This window comes from Anas platyrhynchos, chromosome Z, assembly GCF_047663525.1.
Source record: "Anas platyrhynchos isolate ZD024472 breed Pekin duck chromosome Z, IASCAAS_PekinDuck_T2T, whole genome shotgun sequence".
NCBI lineage: Eukaryota > Metazoa > Chordata > Aves > Anseriformes > Anatidae > Anas > Anas platyrhynchos.
Genome location: NC_092621.1, coordinates 13,755,237 through 13,779,619, shown reverse-complemented (window position 1 = coordinate 13,779,619; position 24,383 = coordinate 13,755,237). Strand labels below are relative to the sequence as shown.

At 39.8% G+C, this 24,383-nt stretch overlaps 1 protein-coding gene across 6 annotated transcripts in view; it reads left to right on the top strand.

Moving 5' to 3' along the window:
• Window positions 1-24,383, top strand: part of LOC101802159 (leukemia inhibitory factor receptor) — a 56,796-nt gene that overhangs the window by 20,786 nt on the left and 11,627 nt on the right. For all 6 annotated transcript variants that reach the window (XR_005261453.2, XM_038169722.2, XM_038169725.2 and 3 more), the window contains 14 exons: window positions 407-561; window positions 1,240-1,360; window positions 3,410-3,561; window positions 5,821-5,984; window positions 7,396-7,570; window positions 7,852-8,121; window positions 10,935-11,064; window positions 12,922-13,085; window positions 14,290-14,435; window positions 17,362-17,527; window positions 17,675-17,745; window positions 18,203-18,416; window positions 21,231-21,410; window positions 23,026-23,127. Coding sequence is in view for 5 of the 6 variants with exons in the window: in XM_038169722.2 (XP_038025650.1) it covers window positions 480-561; window positions 1,240-1,360; window positions 3,410-3,561; window positions 5,821-5,984; window positions 7,396-7,570; window positions 7,852-8,121; window positions 10,935-11,064; window positions 12,922-13,085; window positions 14,290-14,435; window positions 17,362-17,527; window positions 17,675-17,745; window positions 18,203-18,416; window positions 21,231-21,410; window positions 23,026-23,127 (2,137 nt within the window). In the remaining variant the exon portion in view is untranslated. The remainder of the gene's footprint in view (window positions 1-406; window positions 562-1,239; window positions 1,361-3,409; window positions 3,562-5,820; window positions 5,985-7,395; window positions 7,571-7,851; window positions 8,122-10,934; window positions 11,065-12,921; window positions 13,086-14,289; window positions 14,436-17,361; window positions 17,528-17,674; window positions 17,746-18,202; window positions 18,417-21,230; window positions 21,411-23,025; window positions 23,128-24,383) is intronic.

The window sequence follows — 24,383 nt, the reverse complement described above, 5'->3', positions numbered from 1 at the left end:
TCATGGTACCCAGGACCGTTTGTAACACATGATCTAAATTGGAAAATTTAAAAAAAAAATTAAAAAAAATACAAACTGTTCTAGGGGAATATGCTGCCATATCTGTTCTGTTCTGGCATGAGGTAGTCCTGACAGAGGTCTGTGGACAGTTGAATTTTCCATGTGTGTGATTCCTAGAGTTATCTTTGAAATGCCTTGCTGAAAAAGCATGCATCAAGGAAGTGGTTGGGACAGTGAAAATAGCAAAAAAGGTTTGTTTGCCAGACAAAGAAAGGAAAGGCAATACTATGCCTGGGGGCAGCACAGTAGAAGAAAAATAGATGGAACAAAAAGGGTCATTTGTGGAGTGCCAGGTCTGGAATTTCAAAGTTTTTTCTTGTTTGTTTGTTTTTGTTTTTAATTTTAGAACTGACCAGCTTGTTGGAAGATGACACTTATTCCTACTTGAAGCTGCCATTTGGAAAACAAACACTAGAAGAATGAGGAAAAATCCAAGCCTCCGCTGTCTTTTAGCACTAGCTATTTTATGTTTAACAAGCTTAGTACATAGTCAGGAGATAGGTGAGTGTATATAATTCAACATCTAGTTTTTCTCTGTATCTCTGTACTGATAACACCTAATTATGTTGCTTTCCTGGTATATGTATGTTCAAAAATCTTCACCTCTGTGGTTCCTCCACTGTCCACAGGATAGAGGTGTCTCTAGGCCTGGTCTCTGCTTTCCAGCAACCGGTGGCATTTTGTAAACCAGTGCAAAACTGGGTGCACAACATAACTGTGATAGCCTGCATATGCACTTGGTGTAAATGTCTGCATCGAGACCTTCTTGGTGTATATGTCAGCTGTCTGTGACAATTTCACACATTATCATTAATTGCCCTTCTATCATTAATTGGCCTCCATGTGGGACAACGGAGGAGAGCAAAAAACTCATTAAGTTTATCATCAAAGCTTGCGGTTTTGCCATTGGCCCCAAGCCTGCTTATTAGGCTAGGCTAGGAATGGAGACAGCTGCCTGTGTCATTGCACACAAATATAAACCCAGATTTCTGGTACTTCTAGAAAGTAGTGTGGCTGTCACAGTCTGTTGCTGTCTGTAATAAGGCACACAAAAATCATACAACAGTTTTAAAATACCAGTCAGACAACAATGCAGTAAACATGTAAAAATAGTGGCTATAGATATGAACAATAGCAGTTGTTTTGCAGTTGCTTACTGAAGTTCTTAAATGATTTCAGGTTCTCCAGGGGACCCCCAGAATTTAAAATGTGTCACGCACAATTTACGTAGAATGGTCTGTACATGGGATGTCTCTTCTAGAAGAAGACATGGACAAACTGACTTTTGTTACACTACCAAGTAAGTATATATACCTGGTTGCAAACTACCAAACTGTGATGAAAGTATAGTTATGACTCAGTCGCAGCCCATGGAATTTGTGATGCTGTTGTTTCCTAAGAATCTGCCTGTCGGTTGTCCTTGGGTGGTTCTCTCTTCAGGCAATGTTAATTCAGGCAATGGAGGGGTTTCTGGCAAAGTTTTTTTCATGCTAACAATTCTCTTGCCAAAATCTCCTGCTTTCTCTCTTCAAAGGGCTGGAAGATCCTCTTATTTACTCAGACTTCTCTGTGTGTCTGCCTATCCCTTGCTCAGAGTTTTCATAAGGGACATCTTCATACCATACTCAATCCAAAAGGAAATGATAGCTGGAAGAAGAAAATCCTGATGTTATGTGCCAAAGTGGTAGAATATATGACATAAGTGTCAAGATTCACGTGGAAAAACATTAAAAATCTCTTGGTGGTTGTCTTATATGAATTTTAAGTTGTCTGGAGATCATTGTGTTAGAGGTAACATGAAGATGAGTCCACAATTGCAATAGCCTCTTGGAAGTAAATGCACAGTTGAAAATTTCAAGAAACATTAGAAAACTTGAACCTTCAGTATGTTTTTCACTAAGGAGAACTACATCTGCAATTCCCCATGCCGTGGGCCTGCCAAATACTTATCATGTGCTAGGGATGAGTTCAAATCCTTTTTGCATCTTGATCCTGCCCCCAGTCCAGATATTTGTACTGTCTTTTTTCCTGTAAATTCTGCAGGCAGCCCAGACTTTTCCTTGGGGTCCCAGGACTTGGCTGCACTTCTTCCACCTACATGCTTTTCTTTGTCTAGTTATTCCTCCCATGTTGCCAGCTATCATTTCTATACAAAAATTGCATATATGTGATACTGTGGCCAAAGTTCAGGAGTGCAGAGTTGACGAGGTACTGCCCTCAGAACAACAACAGCTAAATAGCTGCTGCTGTTTCTCCTTAGCAAAGCAGAGCAAGCTTGGGACCCCAAAGCAGAGTCTGAGCGATGAGCTTTGTGCAGACCTCCCTGAGGGAAAGAGGTTTTGTTTTTCAGTTTCCCAAACAATCTCTAGTGATATCCCAGTACAGAAGAGGAATGAATGCTGTTCTGAGCACTCAGGTCTCAACTGGCTTTCACTAGTCCAGTGTGTTGCGTGAATCTGGAAAGCTCAACTCAGGCTCTTGACTCTAGCCGATAGGAGTTCCAAGGTCCTGTTCCAGTTCATAAGTGAGTAATAATCTCTCAGCAGGAAGTCTGGCATTGTTCTCTTTGCTTTCCTTCCTCCCATCATTGCCCCAAGAGGAAGATTTGGATTTTTCCAAACTTTTTTCCTTTCTAGTTGCGTATCAATGATTATGAGCGAAGGGACTTGACCCATGCATTGTTGTTTTAGGTATGTATCTACGACCTCCAGACAAAGGCCAGATCACATTGTGCTGAGCACTGCACAAACATAATGTGCAGACTGTATTTCCATCTGGAATCTTAGTTGTTCTCTCCCCTGCCCTCTGCTCTTTCCCCACTAGCTGAACAGCAGCAGGGAGCTGAAGAATTTGTTTTGAGATGGGGACACAGATGGGTGAACATGCGGTTTGCATCCATATACCATCACTTAGGGAAGAAATGAAGGGAGAGGAAGTCAGTAAATATAAGGAAAGAACAAGAATACTATTGAGTTTTGCTTTTTTATTTAGTTTATTTTGATATTTTATTTAATAATTTTGAGTCGTGGTGACTATAAGTTTTAGAAACGTGTCTTCTGGTTAAAAAGTCAGTTTTTCACTTTGATATGTTCTCTTAACAGCTGGGTAGCTAAATCATACAACTAGTGCATGGTCTGCCACTATGAAAAGAGTCTTTAAAGAAGAAGGAAGGCCTGTTAATCTGATTCTAACCAAAGCCCATACAAGTGTTACTCCTTCATAAGACTTGAAGCTCTTTTCATTATATTTCAGGGAATTTGTGTTTTATTGCTGTCCTAGAAACAAGACTTAACTTGTCTGAACTTCCTATCAGCCGAAATACCTGCTTAATCCTCTCTGCTTTTTTCAGTGACCACCCTCTTACAGAGTGTTTTAAAACTAAGGAGAAAAGGGTCGAGATTCCAGTCCCAGAGAGCTCCACCACCATTAAAATAACCACAAACAGCATTTCTGGAACTCCTTTTGCTACCAGAGAATTTGAAATTCGCAAGAAAGACATCTGTAAGTATCAGGTTTTATGTATGTACATAAAGCCTTTATACTATGATTAAAAATGCTCTTGAATTGTATATGCTTGCAGTTTTCTTTGGCAGTATTCCTGTATTAAAATGTTGATGTGCTAAGTCCATATGAATCTGTGCATATATAAAAGGTTGCTTTCTCTCCTCTCTCAGGGAGAGAAAGAACACCGCTCTATGCATATATCCTAGCAGAGAAATGGGGGACAGAAAGTGAGGATAATACAAAGCCCAATACTGTTACAGTACCCTAATCAATCTGTGTCATTGTTTTCCTTGTTACATGGAAAAATAAAATAGTTACTACTCTAAATACAAACAGGTTAAAAGAAAAAAGTAAAAAAAAAAAAAAAGCAAAATAGTTGCTACTCCACATTCTGAAGTACCTACACAGAGCATAAAGTGCATTTGCTCAGACTTGACTTGCAAAAGGCAGATTCAACTTCCTCTTGCCCACTCTCCTCTCTGAAATGCTGAACCACTACAGAATGAAGTAGTTTATTCCTGCAATTTTACAATACTTTAAGGGTAGTTATATGAAGTGTCACTCCTCACAGGCTCATATTTTCTTAAAATATACTCAACCATTTTGTTCAAATGCATATGAAACTGAGCAAATACATCTATGGATGGAAGCTGGGCTGAATCATACTGGAGTCAATGACAAAGAAATTTTCCTAATTCCTTTCTTCTATAGGTAGAAAAAAGCAAGAAAGCATCTCCAGGTTGAGGCAGCTGTGCTCTACACTAAATTGCCTTCTACAAAGATGGTAGCACTGTGGCTTGGTTGGCTCTGAGGAAATTTCCCCAAGTTTGGATTTCAGTGTTCAAAAGCTGATTCTCTTATCCTATTCAATATGTATGCTTGCAGCCTCCCTGCCTTGAGTTTCCTTCAGCAAGTGTACAGACTTACACATTCTCCATCTTTATAGCTGTTTTGTTAAAAGAGCGATCTCTATCTCCCCTTCCTACCCCAATGCAATCTGTTCCAATGGTTTTAGCCATTGGCATTATGCTGTGGATTTCCAGTTTCACTTTTCCCTGTTGGTCAGGTTTAGCATCATTAGCTGCTTCCAAGGGTAGAAGCAGAACTTAAAACATCTGGACTATTTGACAGCTATTTTTTTCCTTCAGCTTTATGTCTTTTGGTGCTCCTCAGTTCCAGTTCCAGCTTCACTAATCATCCAGGTTAATAAGTTGTAAGCATGGGCACCATCTGCCACACTTGCTTATAATTTATTCTTTGGTTTTTGCTTGCCTCCATATTCCTTTAACGCACCCCAACTCTAAATTCAGTAGTCCTTCTTATCCATGGCTCAGTTTTCTCTTCCACTGAAAGCAGCTTAGAAACCTTGAACAAAACAGAACTAAAAAATATGTGGGGAACAGACTGGGTCCCCCAGCATCTTGCTGCCTCCAGGCAGGATGGGCCTCTCTGGTTCCTCACAAGATATCCTGCATAGCGTGTTAATCGTGCTGAACATATTGCAGGCTCTCAAAGCTTTGGCCAGGACCCAAGCTGGATAAATCACACATTTAAAAAACAGGATTTATCCTGCACCAGGCCCAATTCCACTTGAACTGCTGTAACCTTGCCTGCTTCTCAGCCTCTTGCTTCGCCACCACCCATTTGTAGAAGAGATGCTTCTGTTTAACATCCTTGTCCTGTCCCCATCACCATGTCGTGCCTTTTATATTTCTTGTAGCTTACAATCATATTCCTCATGATCCTCTCCAGAGCCTCACGTGAGCTTCTTCCACACCATGCTTCTGCTCTCCTATCTCTCTGCTCTTGCTTTTGTTGTGAATCCCCCCTTTTCTGGAACACTCCCTTCTTTCTTTGGAGGATTGTACATCCTCCTCCCTAGTTGAATTCTTGTATATACTTCAATTATCATGTACACTCTCTGTGGCATTGGATGAAAGTTGTGAAAAATACCATGCCTTCCCTGCTGCACATTATGAAGAGTTATATTCATGATCACTTACTCACATGTCTGCATGCTGAGATGTTAGAAGAAACTGCTACCTGGTGACTCATCAGCACCTGTGCTTTCCTGGGAACTTTGCTGTTCAAGTAATGACAGAGCACATCTTGTTCTAATCACAGAGGTTAAGTTACATGTTTGTATGGCTAGTAGCCAATTCAGAGCACAGATGTGGCTGTTAAACACCTGTAGGGTTAGTGTTGCTGACTAATAACTTGAATATGTTTTTTTCCTCCCCCCTTCTCTTTTTCAAGCATTTATTCCACTTGCTCCACACATTCTTAGTTTAACACCTGACTTTCCAACTTCCACATTAACTCTGAAGTGGAGTGATAACGGATCAATCTTCCCATATGGACTGGATGCCTTTTGGCAGATTGAGATTCTCCGTAAGGAAACAATGGAAAAAGTCACAGAAGTAAGTCCTATATGAAAAACATATATATGCAGTTTTTGCCCCCAGTAATGTAGGAGGTCATTTGAAGAAAGCTGACAGTAATGCAGATTGTAGGGCTTTGCAGAACCCGTGTGTAGTCATGCTACTGGTAGGTAACTTTTTGGTAGCTTTCAATGTTTTGTGCAGACACTGAGTGTTACGCTGTCAGTACTTACACAGCTTTTTTTCTTATTTTTAAAATCTAGTAACTTTTTTTTTTTTTTAATTTAGAACTTGCTTATGAATTTAACAGATATTTTACACCATTGTTTCTGCTTTATTTCTCCAGTAGTGTCTCAGGTCTTGGTGGTCTGTGAATGTTGTTTGCTTTTCCTTGTGACTTTTCCTTGTGATACCTTCCCAAAAGAAAAGTCCAGATGATGTAGCCAAACTAATTCAGAAGTTCTTTGTCTGTTTAAGTATACCAAGCAATTTACTCAAAACAGGGGAATAAATTATTTTTTCTCTGTCTCTGATGCATTTTTAAAGGATATTCTCTTTGCTGTGCATCAGTTTCTGGAGTTTTAAAAGCTTCCTAGGAAAGGGGCTGTCATTTCTGTTATTTGTGCAACATCTCACTTACAGGAATGGTGATAAAGATATCAAAATTAATATGCTTCTGTATATTATTTATGGAAGCCATAGATTTTTCATATGAAATGGATCTTTCTTTCACTTGTTCTGACAGTGAGTATTCAGGTTTTACTGATTTCTTTGAAATAAATAGAAAAGCCAATTCCAGTTACCCCAGAACTGTTCTTTCAAACAATGCATTGTTTTTTCACCAGTAAATCACTAGATTCCTTAACCTTTCATTACATGAAAAAAACTCTTTTCTGAAAGGTTATGTTTTTCAGCAGTCATTAGGCAATATATATACACCAGCAGATATCCTGAGGACACAGCTCAATATCATGAATTTAACCAGAGTTTGGCAAATGGAACCCACATTTTTTCTAGATGAATTTGTAGACCTATTCTATACTTTTTAGGTTGGAGAAACTACAAAATATGTAGCCTGGTATTGAAATTTGGAAGAATTTTGTTTTGGAAATGTTGGAGCATAACCCAGTCTAGGAGAAGCTCTGTGTTCTGGGGTGCAACATAGACATTTTGAAATGTATGCCAAGCTGCCTGCTATCCCTCAGATGTCTATCCTATGGTATTCCTGGCAGGTAGCTTACCTGGCTGGAGAGCTGTTTAGCATCTCGGGCTTTTATTCAAGTAAATTCACAAAGAAACTGAAAGTTAGGTGAGACACCCTGACCACCTCTCAGGATTTTGTTATTTACCTCACTTAATTTGTGATTCCATTGACAGCTCTAAGATTATATGTCTTTGTTAACAACTGTTCATATGCTCTCCTTGTTTTTTGGGGGGGAAAACTTTATAGGTAACTTATTATTCAAAACTGACCCATGAAGACATCATTCTTTCTTGGAACTGGACATCAGATATGCCTTTGGAGTGTACATCACATTATGTGAAGATTCGCTGTTTTATTAACATAACACAGTTTGTTGGCCACAAGGATTGGAGTGACTGGAGCCCAGTAGAAGTGTCCCCTGGTATGTTCGTTCCCATACGACCACACAGACTTTGATTGCTTTATGAAAACTAAACCAAAGTGAGAGGGAAAGTGTTTAGGCTTTGATGACTTACTGCTTGTGGGGGCATTTTGAATAGAGAAATGATGTAACCATTGGTTAATGAAACCTAGTAAAAATTGATTTGAGTGCACTGATGTACTCCTGAGACATGTTTTAGCTGATTGACAGCATATTTGTAGCGAATTGTTCACGTTTTGTTTTGGTTTTGTTTTTATTTTATTTTCTTCCTTCTCTGCTAGGAAAAGATACCGAGCCCCATGGGAGTGGGGTTTTTCCTCAGGACACTGTCGTGGCAGTCGGTTCAGATGTGACAATTTGTTGTGTTCATGAAGAAGGACAGCAGATAAAACGGATGACTTATGGACCAGAAGTATACCCACTAATACGTCTGAGCAGTCGGAGCAGTGCAATCAGAGTGCTAAATGCCAGTGCTTCAGATACCAGTGGGACAAATGTAGTGTGCAGTCTGTCTGAGGATGGGATGGATGGAACTGTCTTGTTTGTGGGATGTATGTATAATTACGTTTACTAACCTTATGAAAATCAAAATAATTTTGAGAACCCTAGGGTTCTGGTAGTAAACAGATGCTATTGTGGCTTCCCTGCTATTTTCTGGTTTTTAGTTTCTGAGGATGAGCTGGGATTTTACTTACAGCCATAGAATCATAGAATATGCTGAGTTGGAAGGAACTCACAAGTAAGGATCATCAAGTCCAGCTCCTGGCTCCACACCACCCAAATATCAAACCCTATGTCTGAGAAGCCTTTGTCCAAACACTTCTTGAACTCCAGCAGTTCGGAGCTGTGCCCATTGCCCTGGGGAGCCTGTCCCTGTGCCTGACCACCCTCTGGGTGCAGAACCTTTCCGTAACCCCCAGCCTGACCCTCCCCTGTCCCAGCTCCATGCCGTTCCCTCGGGTCCTGTCGCTGTCCCCAGAGAGCAGAGCTCAGCGCCTGCCCCTCCGCTCCCCTCGTGAGGGAGCTGCAGGCCGCCATGAGGCCTCCCCTCAGCCTGCTCTGCTCAGGGATGAACAAACCAAGGGACTGCTGCTTTTCACACATCTTGTGACTCTAGACCCTTTACCAACTTTGTAGCACTCCTTTGGACGCACTCTTAACAGTTTTATGTCCTTCCTATACTGTGGTACCCAAGGATGCACACGGTGCTGGAATTGAAGCCACACCAGGGAAGAGCAGAGCAGGACAATCCCTTCCCTCAACCAGCTAGCAATGCTGTGCCTGATGCAGTTGGCCCTCCTGGCTTCCAGGGCACACTGCTGGCTCACGTCCAACTTCCCATCAACCAGAACTCCCAGCTCCCTTTCTGTGGTGCTGCTCTCCAGCCTCTCATCCCTCAGTCTGTATGTGTAGCCAGGGTTGACCCATCAAACTTGTTTGTGGAAACTCCATCACATGGAGGTGACAAGGGCTGAGAGAATGAGGGGAAGGAGTATTCATGCAACTACATGTGAGATTCTCCTAGAAACTGGCGTAGTGTCAGCTTTCCTTCTTGATATCCCTTCCTAATGCACTTCACCATTATCTGAAATACTCAGTAGTTCATTAACAGTTGAAGATTTGTACTCAGTTTTTATCACTTTCAATTTACATCAATTTCAGTTTGGTCCTTAACAAAGTAAGAGGAAAAGCAAGAATAGTAAGTGAAAAAAAATACTTACCAACCAGTCAAATGAAAGTAATAAAACAGACTTGAAGCAGTAACAGATGCTCGTCCAGGCAGTAGCTTCTTGGGAACTAACGATAGTGAAGGAATGCAGCTGACAATTCATCTTCCTTGGATAATCTTTTAAATATTCTTTTAAAAGTTTCTTTAAAGATACTGAATCATTGTGCATCTTCTCTGTGTAGCCTTGCCAGCCTCAGAAATCTCTTCCAGATTCAGCTACCTCTTGAAACAAACTTTTGAAAGTACATGGTTCTTCTTTCCTATAATTGGTCACTTCAGCATTTTGTGTGTTTTCCCCATAGTGGTTACAAGAGTTGTCATCTTCCAATAGCTCCTGTTCCCCATTGCACACTTATGTTTGAACTTAGGGTCCTTGGGATTGAGGGACTCATTTTGAAAATGTGTTCCGAGTTTGGGGCTGTGCTTCCTCTTACCAGCTTTGCATATTCATTGTCTGATAGCAAATGCAAAACAGAATCCAACCTTTTATGACTTTAAAGTGAGATGCAATTTTTACATTATTTGTGCACTGTTTGCTTCTATGCAAGAACCTTCCACATATATGTCAGTGTTCCATGTATGAAGTATGTGACTATCCCTTAGGGTTTTCCCATGCAGTAGTTTTTGCATAAAAATGTAAAAGCTGGGACGTGGTGAATTCTGTTTCTTGTCACTGTTTCTGGTACTTACCAGCGTACCTACTTAGTGGGGAGGGAGAAGACTTGTCAGGATGCTTTTGCTGATGAGACACATTTGGGGAAGAGATGGTAGAGGAAATAAATGTGTATCCAAACCACTTAGCTTAGTTCTGGCAAAGTAAGTGTTCTTTTTGTCCCTCTGCTCATATTCTGAACTACACCCGACACTGTTGCCTCTTGCGTTAGTACCCCTTTGGCAAGGCAGCTACATGGATGCTTTTCAGCTACCTCTTGAGGAAAAGTGTACAGGAGTTCAGATAAGGGCTCTGCACAGCCTCACATCAGCCTGGTTACCCCACCTATGTTAGGAGCACTGTCCATCCCAGGAGGGCAGTCTACAGTAATATGGGAGAAAAGAACAAACTAAAAAAAAAAATTATCACTTTCAATGCAAAGGTGAAAACGAGACATTCAGGGCTTGCTTTAACTTTCAAACTCAGGGTGGAATTCATGCCAAAGGGAATATTTTCTTAACGTGACTTGGCTGAAGAATTTGAAGCACTGGCGGGGATGGCACATTAAAAAACATGATACATAACTGACAGCATTTGTAAATTGCTCAGTGGCTAAACTGACGGTCACAATTTTGGAAATGTCTTGGCAGAGTTTTAGTGAAACACTTCCAGGTCAGAGCCTAGTGCTTGTGAACATATTTGCATGTGATTTACCAGCTTACCCACCCACTTAGAAGTCTAAAGTCAAGTGTTAGTCAGTTGGGGCTGATAGTAATTATCCATTTATTTATTTATTTATTCATTTAAGAATGTTATTTATATGGTTGGAGAGAAAGTATTACTATGTGTTGTGCAGCACACAGTCTAGACCCATCAGAAAAACAGAACTACTGATGATGCTTTCAGAAAACTAATAGCCCAAAACTGTCACACTTGGTTGGGAATACATTGTCTAACTGTTTTGGTTTCCTTTTATGCTACAGATGCCCCTGATATTCCGCAAAACCTCAGCTGTGAAACATCCAACTTTGAGTTAATAAAGTGCACCTGGAAACCAGGTAGACCCAGTGGACTATACGGAAAACGAGGAACAAAGTACAGCTTATTTGAAAGGTAAAACAATTCAGCATTGTAGGAGTGGAAAGGTAGAACTTGAATATATCCATTGCTGCCTGTGACTTATTGCTCCATGTCTGCTTAAATGAGATAAAGTCTCCATTGTTTGCAGCCTAACATATTTTGTGGAAGCTGGAACTGAACTCCAAAAACAAAATTGGAAAACCTTACCCTAGTTTTGTAAAATTAAAGATGGCTTTTCCCAAAGACTTTTGCCATTATGGACTCATTACAAAATAAAGGGCTTATTGTGTCAGACTGCTGCCAACATGTGAATAAAACCAATATGAGAATACAGTGAGATGGAAGGATTAATTTACTCATTTATTTATTTATATATATTTTTAAATATGTGCTGCCCGTGTCAGATCTTTCAGACATTTACTGAGTTTCTGCTATGCAGGATGATAGAAACTCACTAAGGAGCAATTGTAAGGCAAACCAGGGGGCATTTCCCAAACTCTACTAAGGAAAATAGCAATAAGCCTACTCCCATTCTTCTCCCAGCATCACAAACTGGAGTGTGTAGAGCAAGCAAAGTGTGCAATACCTGGAAGATATTGAAAAGGAAAAGTAACACCAGCAACATCCACAGAGAGGAGCAAAGGCTGATATTCTACTAGTTTGTCTTCCATGCTAGTCCATCTAAAGCCTTAAAAGTGAAAAATCATTACTTTGGAAAAAATCATTACTATTTTTGGAATCCCACTTGCAAGTGGGATTCCATGGTAGCTATGATTTTGAGGAGTTAACAAAATTCCCATGGTGAGGAGGGTTCCGCTTAATGCCAGAAGAGCAGTCAGGGAAGGGAGACAGTAGAGGCCTGAGTCACCCCAACAGATGGGAAACGGAGTCTCATGGTGGCTTTGGAAGCAAGTCAGAAGGAATGAGGAGTTATGGTCATGCACGTTGTCCAGGATGCTAGTGCTAAAAAAGTCATCGGGTAGAGTACAAAGAGGTGGGTGAAACAGAGCAGATATTCAATGGAAAGGAGCACTAGTCACTGGCTTCCCATATTTAGCTCATTAGTGAGGATGTAGTCCCAGCTTGTTTTGCACAGTCCAAAGCTGTGATGAAATGAATATGATGCATTTAAGGATAAATATTCTCATCCTTGTCATCAGCCCACACTGAGCTATTGAAATGGAGAATGTGGCGTGGAGAAAGCTCAAAGCTCAGCTAAAACACACACCAATAGAAAAGTCCAAAGGAGGAAATTAAACTTGTGCAACTGAATGAGAGGTTTATGCTGATGGTAATTAAAGCAACTCCTATACATAGACATAGACACAGACGTAGACATAGACGTAGACACTCTGTTTTTTACCCGTAAAGATGTAGCTCTGATCTTGGGTGTTACCACACTGCCTCTCCTGCGTTTGATTTAAAAATGGCTGGGAGTTGTGGATGTAACCCAGGCAACAAATCTTACTTTACATTTGGCAGGGCCGATAGAAAGATGTAATATGTCATATCTCCTTAGTTCAGAAGGCAATTAAGAACATACTTCCAATGCAAATGTATGCTGATCTGAACAAAGATACTTCAAACCAGAGTCTTAGTTGTGGCTTGTGAGGTGGTTTTACAGGACCTACCCGTTTTCCAAGCTTTTGACAAGTGAGAGGATGGAAATGTTATGATAGTGGAAGATGAGTTTCATGTGAGAACAGGGCAAGTCATGACTGATGCCACTTTCACCTGTGTTGAGGTATTAGATATGTCACTGCAATCAAATCATTCTGTAAGCCGTGTGTCAGTGAACCGATTGTTCTATAGTGTTTTCAGTCTAGACTTCTGACTGTTGCTAGAAAATACCATATTAAAAATTGTTTCCCCGCTTTTTTTGTTTTGTAGGATATCTGGAAAAAATGTTTCCTGTGAAGTAAATGAAATGAACAAAGAGCGTGTCTGTGGCTTTCCAGTACTGGGTGATCAAAAAACCTACAATTTCCTATTAGGTGTCTCCAATCCTATTGGACAAACAGAAGCATCACTTTTGGTTGATATAAGTCAGAGAGGTAAGAGTTATAAAGGGAAAGAGATATGGTTACTGCATGCCAGACATTTGTTTATTTGGGGTTTGAAAGAAATCTGACATAGTATGCTTGTGATTATTTTGCTTTGTTGTCACAAGTATTTTGCTTCCTTAGGTAATGTGAACTTAAAATAAGAAAAGAAAACTTAGGGCATGTCCTGAGGCAAGATTAGGTGTACAAGGAGATTCCAGTACTCCCCAGCAGTGCTACCAGATTGGATACAATGCTGGATGGATAAATGCTGCTAGTGATCTAATAATGAGCAACTGCTGTTTATATGTTGCTTCATATTCTATTATGCATTAATAATTAAAATTTAGGCATAAGTTTATGAACTGTGAGTGACCCTGTATTTCAGTGTCTGCTTATAAAGCCAAGTATTATGCAGGTTTACATCAAAAGCATTTGAAGCATAAAGAAGTGGATCTAAAAGAAAATAGCAGAAGCATTACCTGCTGTTGGTAATAGCCTGATCATCTGCAGTTGTGAACTTATTTCATTGCACACTCAGTGTAATCAAGGAAAGTGAGAAGATGACCACCTTTCTGGTGCTGACTCTCTTCCCCATCCTTTTCTGTCTCCACAACCACAGCTTAGTATTCAAGGCTTCACAATACTTACAGCATTCAGCCAACCTATCTGAAAAACTGAATTTGCAGTTCAAGTTTGTGTGTTTTTTATATCCTAATGACAACTACCTTGAAACTGCAATTGTAAGAGTAAATTGGCAGGTCAATTTAGCATGGAGGGAGTTTGGGACAGGGAGAGTTCATCCAGGAGTCCCTCCCTGTCCTAGTCTGAAGATTTTAAGTTACAACTTGCAAAGTTCCCAAGGTTGGGTGAATTTCATGTGTCACTGTGGTCTTCCGAAATACCCCACATTTCACTGTTTTGATTAAATAAATAGAAGATGACATGTTTTTCTGAATCTCCGTCTCCTTATCATGTATGCCCAAAACATGCAGCTTAAGTAAATTTGTTTTCACATTTGGTAACTAAGAAGCATTTTAGGAATTAGGCTGCTTGCAGGTGTCTTTGAAGCCCAAGTTATTCTGGGTGCTAATCAAATAATTTATTTATTCTGATTCTCTTCAATCTTTTAAAAACATTTTTTTCTGAACTGAAATGAATGATTTTTTCTTATAATAAGTGTTTTTTTGTTGTTTGTTTTTTGTTAATTTTTAAGTTCATCCAAAAACTCCAGAAAAGTTAACTGTTTCTGGGAACAGCTCTACAAGCGTCCATCTACGTTGGTTTATAAATGGCAGTTTTGCTGAGATCAGGCTTCTGTGTCAAATTGAAATTAGCAATGGTCACTCCGAGCAAAAACTGGTAAGTGTTGTTTTTACTGATTTATTATTATTATTTTGGCTCAAATATTGATCTTTTTCAGAGCTTCATTACGGTCATCTTATTAAATGATGAATACAGTAATGACTAAGAGCTCATCTAGTAAAATCAGAAAAAGTTGTGCTTGTCTCCATTGTTGCCTGCTTTCCTTATGTTGGTTGCTTTTAGGTAGTTTAGGGGAAGGTCAGTTTAACCATGGTATTGTTTGGTATTTTGAGAAGGTGTATTCATGCCTTCATGCACAGCACTTGATGCTGACCCTTTAGACAACAATCTGCCAACTGTGCAGACTGTCCTTACCGTTGCAAACTGTATTAACATTCATTCATTCCAGGTCTTGCTGCTGCCCTGCAGACTTCCACGGTGGTTGTTTCTGATTGCCTCTAGTAACCTTTAGTTGGTTTAGTTTTTTTTCCCCCCATTTTCCTCAGAGAACATTTCATTTGCTTGCTGTCAGCACTTGGCACGTGTGTGGCTGTTATACAGAGTTGCTAAACCTGCTCATGTGTCAGTGGTGTAGAGGCAGGATAGGGAAGGATTCTCCCACTGGCATATCAGTAGGTAAATCCCTGGTGAGGATCTCTGGGTAGGAGGTGGTGGTTTTGGGTGGGGTTCGGATTCCCAGTGTTTGGGTTTCCAGCTGCTGCCCAGTGTTGGTGCTCTGTCTCACTGGCTGGAGCCCTTCATCCTTATTGCCTAACTTAGCACATGGTGATCTGTGTCGGTGGGAAAGCCTAATGGCAAAACTGCCTGTTCAGCTATCCTGAGGTTTACCCCCTAATTCTTTGTTCATGTGTTCAGATGGAGTGTCTCTGACCAGCTCAGGTAGGCGGATGCTGAATTACACCGTCTCGGTGCACAGAGCCTAAATTTATAATATGAGCACATTAACCTCAGAGGCTGCTTTTCAACAATGCTTATTCCTCAGGTCAATCTTTAGCAGAGGTATTTTCTTACCCAGTTGCACTTAGTTGCACAGCCCTGAATGAAGTCACTCAAGCCACAGAAGTGATGCAGCTAACACTGAGCATAATTGTTATATACGTTGTCTCTAAAATAATAGGGTGGTAATAAATGTGTGCTTTATAAGAGTATTTTTTAAAACGCTTTCAAAGCATTTTCAGAGTGTGGAAGCCTTAAGATTTTGTATTTGCTCTGTAATGATGTGCTAAGTAGTACCCAGAGACTAGGCACTGCAGAGAAAATCATAGATATCGGGAATTACCAGAGGAAGGAACTGGCTTTTACATGTAAATAACAAGCTCTGACAGCTCTGCTGTGTTGGATTTTGGTTTCGTGGTGAGATATCCTCACCCACAGTTGTCTGTGTTTCATTGCTCACAAGTTACTGCTTCTGAAGCAGTCAGCAGTGGAAATAATTGCTTGAGCATCACCCACCCCCAACTCAGCTTAAAATAATAATAATAATAATAATAATAATAATAATAATAATAATAATAATAATAATAATAATAATAATAATAATAATAATAATAATAATAAAATATAATAATAATAATAATAATAATAATAATAATAATAATAATAATAATAATAATAAAGTTTTACATAGTTCTGTTTAGTCTGAATTGCACTGCTTGAAGTCTGGGGTGCATAATTGCTTATGAGCACTGCTATGGGGTCAGTAATCTGGAGCAGTGAGTGATTATAAGGTCATCCACTACAAACTTTAAAGTTTTCTGCACCTGTATCAGAGCCCTGTGTTACAGATATTTTGAAACATGGCACACAGCTTGGTAGAAGCTTTTACAACATTGTTACATTGTCTTTGGTTGCTTAATAAAAAACTTCCAAGTGTCCTCTGTAATAAAAAAGTAGCTGTGAAATTGTTATGGGTTTTTACATGGCATTTTGAGGATGTTTTCAGAAGCTTCTCCATCCATATGAGAGATTGTTGGCTTTTTTGTATTTTTCAAGTTGTCGTTTGGCTTTAGAAATGCACAATTAGTTGCAGCTTAAAATCACTTGGAGTCCAGTTTTTGGCAGCTGTGATGCACATGTGTTATAATTAGAATCAGTAAAACATATTCCCAGGCTTAGGGATTTTTATGTAGTCGTGAAACTGAAATGTTCTATAGACTTGCACCATTTTAAGAATAACAGGAGAGACTAGTGCTGTGGTAAGAGCTGTGAATAGAGGCCAGCTGGGTATGACTTGGATACTATGTTTTGAAGGAAGAAGCCCTGTCTAGTATGAAGGTTGCATGATAAGCTTCTTGTGCAGATGGACTGCCTTTAGCATGCATCTGTGAATACGTCTTAGGAGAAAGTCCTTTGTCCATCCAGTCTGCTGTGCACAAACACGATGTGAGTGCAGATTCTGAATACCAAAGGTGAAATCCTGGCTTGCCTCCTGAGCAAACATTTTGCTGCTTATAGAAGAGAGGGGGCCTAGACGAGGCTGGTGGGCAGCAGCAGCTTGCTCCTCTGTGCAGAGTTCATCCTGTTGAAGGCTTACACTTTTAGGGAACAGTTATAGCAGAGGAAGTGAAGTCCATGTTCTCTCTCTTTTTAACTCAGAGGTGTTACTGACTGGTATTTCATATTTCTGTGCTATATATGACTTCATTTTGACAGACAGCTGAGGTTTTTTTTCCTTTGTTTAGGGTGACTGCAAAGGAAATACTTTCATTTTTCAATAATCTCCAAGCATAGTTGGGTTCTCACACTGCTTCTCTGTATGCTCTGTCTGTCTTTGGAGAGACTGCTTTCTATCAGGCAAGCAATAGCTATGTAGGGTTTGACTGCAGCTTTTTTTTTTTTTTTTTTTTCACACAGTCAGTATTCTTGGGGGAAAATATCACCTTTCTTTAAATGTTGACTTTCAACATAATCTACAAGGAAAAAATATATATGTAACATGTCAAATTCTGCAAATATTTAACAGCACAATGTCTCCATGCCTGGTGGAAAATCCTCGACTTATACAGCTCAGCTGAACACATTGCACCCCTATACCAAATACTGGTTCAGGGTGCGCTGTTCAGCTGCTGATCACTTCTGGAGATGGAGTGACTGGAGCAGGATAGAGGAGCACACAACACTGGAAGCCCGTAAGTGTATTCAATTCTTTGATGATAAAGTGTGGAACTTGTGAAGCCAAGTGTTTTTAAAATTAGCTATCTAAAAAGCCAGTTTTCTGACAGATATTAAATTGTCTACTATGCAGTGTGGAAAAAAAATATGTTCTTTTTTCTTAGCTCCTGCAAGAGGACCAGATATCTGGAGAGAGAGAAGTCCTTCGGGAAAAAGTCTAAAAATCTTCTGGAAGGTAGATAGGACACTTAAATTTTTAATATATTGTGTAATTTAACTATGAAAATCTATTTTCCTATGAATTTATAAATGAATGAAATTTATAGTCAATAAATCAGATTTTTTTAAAAACTTTTTTTTATATAACTATCCACTGAGATAAATATTTCGCCCAAACGGGAAGTTACTGAAGTCTTATAATGTAAAGTTTGCATTGAGAAGCATTTTACTGGAACAATTAAATTTTTAATACATCCCAGTAAAAGTGGAAAACTTACAAACTTATATATTAATTTCTAAATTAAATTAAAATTAATTTTCTAAAGTTACACTTGAATAACTGTCTTTTCTGCCTGGTAGTCCAATGTATCCATCAGATACGACTGAGACATTCCATTCATATTATCCTATGGCTTCTTTTTGTTTGCTTGTTTTTCCATTTTTGTTGTAATGTGCTCTGTGTCTGTTCATAGCCCTTATCCCTTTCTGAAGCCAATGGAAAAATAGTGTCTCATGAAGTTTCCTGCTACCTGCTAGAGAAACCACTGGAGTATAAAGAAGTCACAGAGCCCTCAAACAGTACTGAGATAAAACTTGGAAGAAATGACTGTGTAGTCAGTGTTGTAGCCAAAAATCATGCAGGCTCATCTCCTCCTTCAAGGATAACAACTGTAGAACTTCCAAGTGGTGAGTACTCCCAGTGGAGAGCTAAGCACCTTCAAAGTTTGGAGAATGCCTTGTTGAGTTTGATGACTGAAAATTAGATGATACTTGTTTTGTTTGTTTGTTTTGTGTTTCTTTTTCCCAATCAGTTCTGCTGGATGGGAAGAAAAAATTACTGCTTTGTTCTTAGGGTAGTGTCTCTCCAATTAATTGCCCTCCCTGCATAAAAGAAGGGTGATAGTGTGCAGCCTATGTTGCACTTTCCTGAAGACCTCCCAGGAACAACAAGAATGAAGCTTCAAAGCATTAGTGTAGTTCTCTGATATTTATGGAGCTCAATTTATTTCTGTGCATTCTTGTAGAGACACTGAAAAGTGTTACATGCCAAAGAGAATCAGAATAAGGATTTGGTGGTGTTTTGTGCCTTTTTAAGAAGGGAATTCTTGGTTCAGTGCCTCTGAGCTCTGCAGGAGAATATTAATTGGGCTGGCCAGTAAAGTGTTGGCATCCTTGTGCTGGGAGCTGGGGTTTGAAAAGAAGGTAGGACTTCAGCTTCCCAATTAAAACACTGCCACTCTTGCTGCGGGCTTTTGTAAAGGAAAGTAGCTGAGCCATATAATGATTTTCTGCTCTTAACACTGATCTTGTGGAGCAGATAATATCGCATATTACCGTTGAGAGTCCATGCTTTTCTGCATGCCAGGAAGAGTGTAATCTCCCAAAGACGAAACCCCTGGCTCCTTTAGTTGGTTTGCCTGGAGGATGTATGGTACTGCTTCTTCTTCCCCACCCAGAGAGCAGATATCTCAACCACCCTTCTTGCAACTCAGGTTCTAATAAGAAAATGCCATCTCTTGCAGGAAGAAGCATGCTTTGAATGAGATTCACATCGAGAGAAAAACTGAGTTTGTTTCTATGCAAAAGAAAATAATTGCTCTTAATGTTTTCTGTGCTTTTTCAAAACAGCAATACATAAAAATGTATTCTCAATTTGCTCCCTGGAGGGAAAAGTAACAGGAACAGATAAAAGTATAGGACAGATAAGAGAATGAAAACGCTTTTGTAGCTCTCCTTGAGCAGAAAGAGAGCTAGACTTTGGGAGCTGGGGAGGTCTCTGTAATAGGTTTGTGGTGTGGGACAGCTGATGGCAGCTGGAGCTTTGCAATCATTTTATAGCTTTCTCTTGGAAGGAGCACTTGGGTTTCTGAGGTTCTCCTTGGTGTTACCCAACTTGCACTCGTTGAAGGTTTGCTCCCAAGTTGGTATAGGAATTGTCTGAGTCACTGACTGGAGTCATGAAAGATGACTCATTTACTGAACTGGATGACATTTCTACCCAAACATCTTTTCTGGCTGCTTCCTGTGTGCAGTCTGTAAGTGCTTTTAATGTCTGTAAGAGATCAGTGGCTCTGAAGCTTGAGATCTGTTGAGGTTTTGTGAAAACTGAAAACACAAACAAAGGGTACTCTGCCTTAATTAATCTATTACTGTCTCTGAAAAGTGCTGTACAGAGTTTGGGGCACATAATCTGGCTCCCCTCCTGCAGTAGTGCTGTAGTGCTGGTACTTTTTTCTACTACTGTAGATTGCAGCTATAAATACCCCAAAATGAGCAGTACTGTCCTGGGTGAAGCTTAGTCTTCTGGCTCAGGAAATAATATTGAATGTGGAATATTTAAGCATTTTAGAGGCTGTACTCACAGTCTGTAAGAAGTATTTCCTGTAAATAGGAAAATTAAAGCAGAAACATTAGAAATATGTTCTTTTCCAGCTTTATGGAAGTGTAATTTCATTGGATGTGTAATAATTTTTTAGGGAAAAGTATTGAAAGATTCTAGCATTGACTTTTCTTTGTTTAAGTATTTGTTTTTCTTGCCATGAGCAAATTAGAAAAGGATTTTACACTTAGCTGTCTGTTAAAATTATTTAGAATAAGGCAGTCCTTCAGCATTCACATCTTGTCTGTGAGAGTGAAGTTTTCACAACGTTGCTTCTTAAAAATTGCCCTTCAGCCTTCCATGGTTTATAGCTTTAATGACATGAAATAATAGCCTCAGTAGGGAGCATAAATGAGAAAAACTCAAACCCTGAGACTGTTTTTGAAGATCTGTTGTGGGGCCACAGCTGTTGTGATGGCCTTTGGAAAACATACCTTAGCTCTGCAGGGTCCTGTCTGACAGCCAGCCATGGAGGAAAGCTGCAGGAATCAGAAGTTATTCCCATATCTGATCAGTTCAAGAGCAGCCAAACCTATAATAATCAGAAACAAACAAACAAACAAACAAAAGAACTAAAAGCAAAGCTGTTTTGTTTGTTTGTTTGTTCACCCTGGTGGTGAGACTGGTATCTCGGTAAAGCTCACCCGGGGCTCAACTCTTGCTGTTGATTCCCAGTGAGTAATTGTTGTCTGTGATTGGGCGAGTGACAGCAAGACAGTCTGAGAGGAACACAAAGCAAACTGTTAGATGAAATAACAGCAGGAATTTATAGCTGCAGGCTCCTGCCAAGTTGGTGTCAAGTCAGATTTGAACCTGCCATCTGCTGTAAGTCCTTACCTTGAAAAAGTGCTTTTTTAGCCAGTCCTGAGCTGCAGTACTTCTCGTCATCATACTTAAGACTGGCTGTGGGATTGCTGCAGGCTACATCTGATTTCCAGCATTTCACAAAGCATAGCTGAGTGCACCGCTTCGAATTTCACAGTACCAGGAGTGCACTTCTTGTTCTTAGAAATGACTGCAGTTTATAAAACCTTTGTGCAGTGGCTGAAAGCCTTTCTTCCAGCTTGGACTTCAGATAAGTGTCTAGCCTCTGATGGATTTTTGTGTCGTCTTTGTCGTAGACAATGTCAAAACAGATCGGGCTGTGGCAATGGGGAATGGAATTTATATTTCTTGGAATTCTTACCCCAATATGACCTGTGGCTATATAGTAAAATGGTGTCATTCATCTGGGTCTGAACCCTGCAGTGTGGACTGGCAGAAATTTCCTTCCAATACAACAGATGCAGTGATAAAATCTGGTAAGTCAGAAATTGTTTTTTGTGAGTCTTTCTTGGTCAGAGCCTGAACAGCAAGTGAAATGATAGCAGCACCAATACTATAGATCAAAGATTGTTGCACTGCTGTGTGCTTATGTATACAAATGAAACTGTTCTTAGCGTTGCATTTATTTTAGTTTCTTATGTAGCCATGCCAAAACCAAATACCATCTCATCCTTTGTTTATTAACTATTTTGAAAATTACCTTTTCTAGCTACACTGAACAAATTTTTAATTCATTAGAACGCATAATGGTTAATCTAGGGAGTGGGGTTTTATTTGGATTCTAAACATAAACAGCCTTGCTCAGGATGGGGGAAAGACTAATCCGTTGTTTTTACATCAGGCAGATTTTTTTAAGTGTGACCTCCATGTGTTGGCTTGCTGTCAGCAATTGAAATTTCCTGGAACAGGGCACATTCCAGGTCTCTAGATGCTGGTGGGCAGATCAGGGAAATGAGACTCAGCTGCGGTGGGACTAGTAGGAGCAGAAGAGGAAAGAGAGGACCCAAGAAAGATGATGGATTTTTCATTGCTCCCTAAAAGGATGTATATATTTGCTTTCTAGAAGAGTTCAGCATATAAAGCCTCCATTAGAGAAATCAACTCGGAACTGTGTGCATTGGAAAGTCAGGGTGAGGGCAAATTTTGTCAAGGGGGCAATATGTTTTCCTGCTTGTAATTACAATGCAGTGTCCATGTTTTTGTTTGTGCTGGCTAGAGCTTGCTTTTTCTAAGCAGACAATACCGTGTCTGTCCTAAATGCACTGCTTGACTCCTGAGCTCTTTCCTGGGATGCTTCTTGCAGTGTGGAGCTTCCAGGCTGCGAGGGCAGGGCTCAAGCTGGCAGATTTGCCTCTGTGCTTGGTCCTGCTTGGAGAATCTCTCCATCTGGACCTGAACTCTTGCAAGATCCACTTGACTTCTATAGTGGTCCACAGTGGCATCTTGTTTAGAAAAAGATTGGTGGAGTTTCAGTGTGAAGGTATTGACTTGCAGAAATCACAGGGAGTGGTAAATCATATACTCAATGTATCAGACACCTATGCCCCCTTCAAAGACAAATAAAATGGAAGTTTGATGACTCTCTGGGTTTTGCGGAGTCGTTCCAGACCTAGAATTCATTGCTGAAGTGCTTCAGTATCACTTTTGAGAGTTCTCTGTATGTTTTGGTTTTTGTTTTTTTTTTGTACCATTGTTGCAGTAGGTCTATGTATTTCAAAATGCATTTTTGTTTCTGAGGAGGAGGCAGGATCTACATGGCTGCTGTGGGTGGAAAGAAAAAGGATTGTTTCTGGTAACTTCAGTTTGTGTTTCATCATGGAAAGAGTAATTTTTCCAGTTTGAGTAGCTTGTTTTGAATTCCATTTGTTTAAAACCAAAATTTCTCCAAGACCTAGATTTGCTTACTGGTCCTAAACTGCACCTGATGGCCTCTCTTTTATAAGAATTGCAAATATGGATAGTGTTTATACCTAACGCTGTAGCCTAAGACTCATTTTTTAATACATATTTATATAAGTCTGTGCCATGCGAAAGTTAAAAGCATCACACTTTATAAGTGACATCTTCTTACTATCTGATTTTCTCTTACAGCTCTGTTTAGACCTGGAGTGAGATACAACTTTTCACTATATGGTTGCAAATCCAGTGGATATCAGTTACTGAAAAACATAACTGGGTATACGAAAGAGCTGCGTAAGTGCACTTTATCACTCAGGATCTTTACAAAGTGAATTTAGACTGTGTCTATTTTTAGCTCAGTGTTGGCAGAAGATTGAGAGCAGAATCCCCATACAGTGCTACTGACTTCTGCTCATTCTCTATGTATAATTCTAATATAGTTCTTCAGCCACTTCAGGTCCCAGCATGAAATATCCCCCTGTCCCTCAGCTTGTATGGTGGCATAGGGTTTGCTACCACAGAGCAGAAGTTTGCTCTGTAGGTAGCAGTCTTCAGAGCTGAAGGCACAGTTACAAGGTGAACCACAGGGATGTGGTCACCTCTTCAGGAGAGGAGGCAGCTTGTGTGGATTTGTCAAGTCAAAGCACATTTGGAGTAAAAGATGTCTACAACATTTCTGTGTATAAGAACTTTATAAACCAGAACAAGACCCTAGGGTACAAACCACTCTGAGAATTGCACTTCCCGTACTGCGTTCACCGCTTTCAGCTTATTGTGGTTGTGATCCAGAGCAAGGCTTACTTACATGGAAATGCATTAGTGGCTGAATGCTTTCTGTTCCCAGGAATCTGAACTTGTCTTACTCTTTAACAGCTCCTGTGTAAAGTGTATTGTAACTATAGCACCCATCTTCCTTTGAAGTTTGATGTGTTTTCTGCTAGGACACTTTGCTTGGAAAATTTTGCTGCTGAATTAATCTGATCCCTTGGAAATATCATTGTTTATTTCATTCCTAAAGTTGAAGGTGTGAATAAGATGATTTTACCAGAAACTCAGCCTTCACCCGTTTGCATCTCTGTAAAAATAATGTACAGTCTCCCAGAAGAATTTTCAGTGTGCATTCTCAACAGACTTGGAAGCTTTCAAGAAAAAAAAATAAAGGCTTTTGTGGGAATAAGAATACACTGGACACATGGAGGAAATTTATTAGAAACTGAGAAATATGTTCACTTTGCACTAGAGTGTAGATTTATTCTAAAACATCAGATTTGCCTTTGGTCAAATAACCATTGAGACAAAATAGATACATTCAAAAACATGAGTTCAGCACCAGCAGTAACATCGGATTAAGTCCTGTTATGTGACCTTACACAACACCTGCTGTAACACTTTCTGTGGGGTCCAGGAATTGCAGTAAGGACTTAAAATACCCATTAAGCCTAGTTCTTTTAAGCAGAGATAGATTTCCATGGTAGCAATGTGAAGTTTGGAAGACAAGCTATGTGATCACAAAGTTAAAGCCTTTAAAAGCTAGGCAATTTATAACTTCT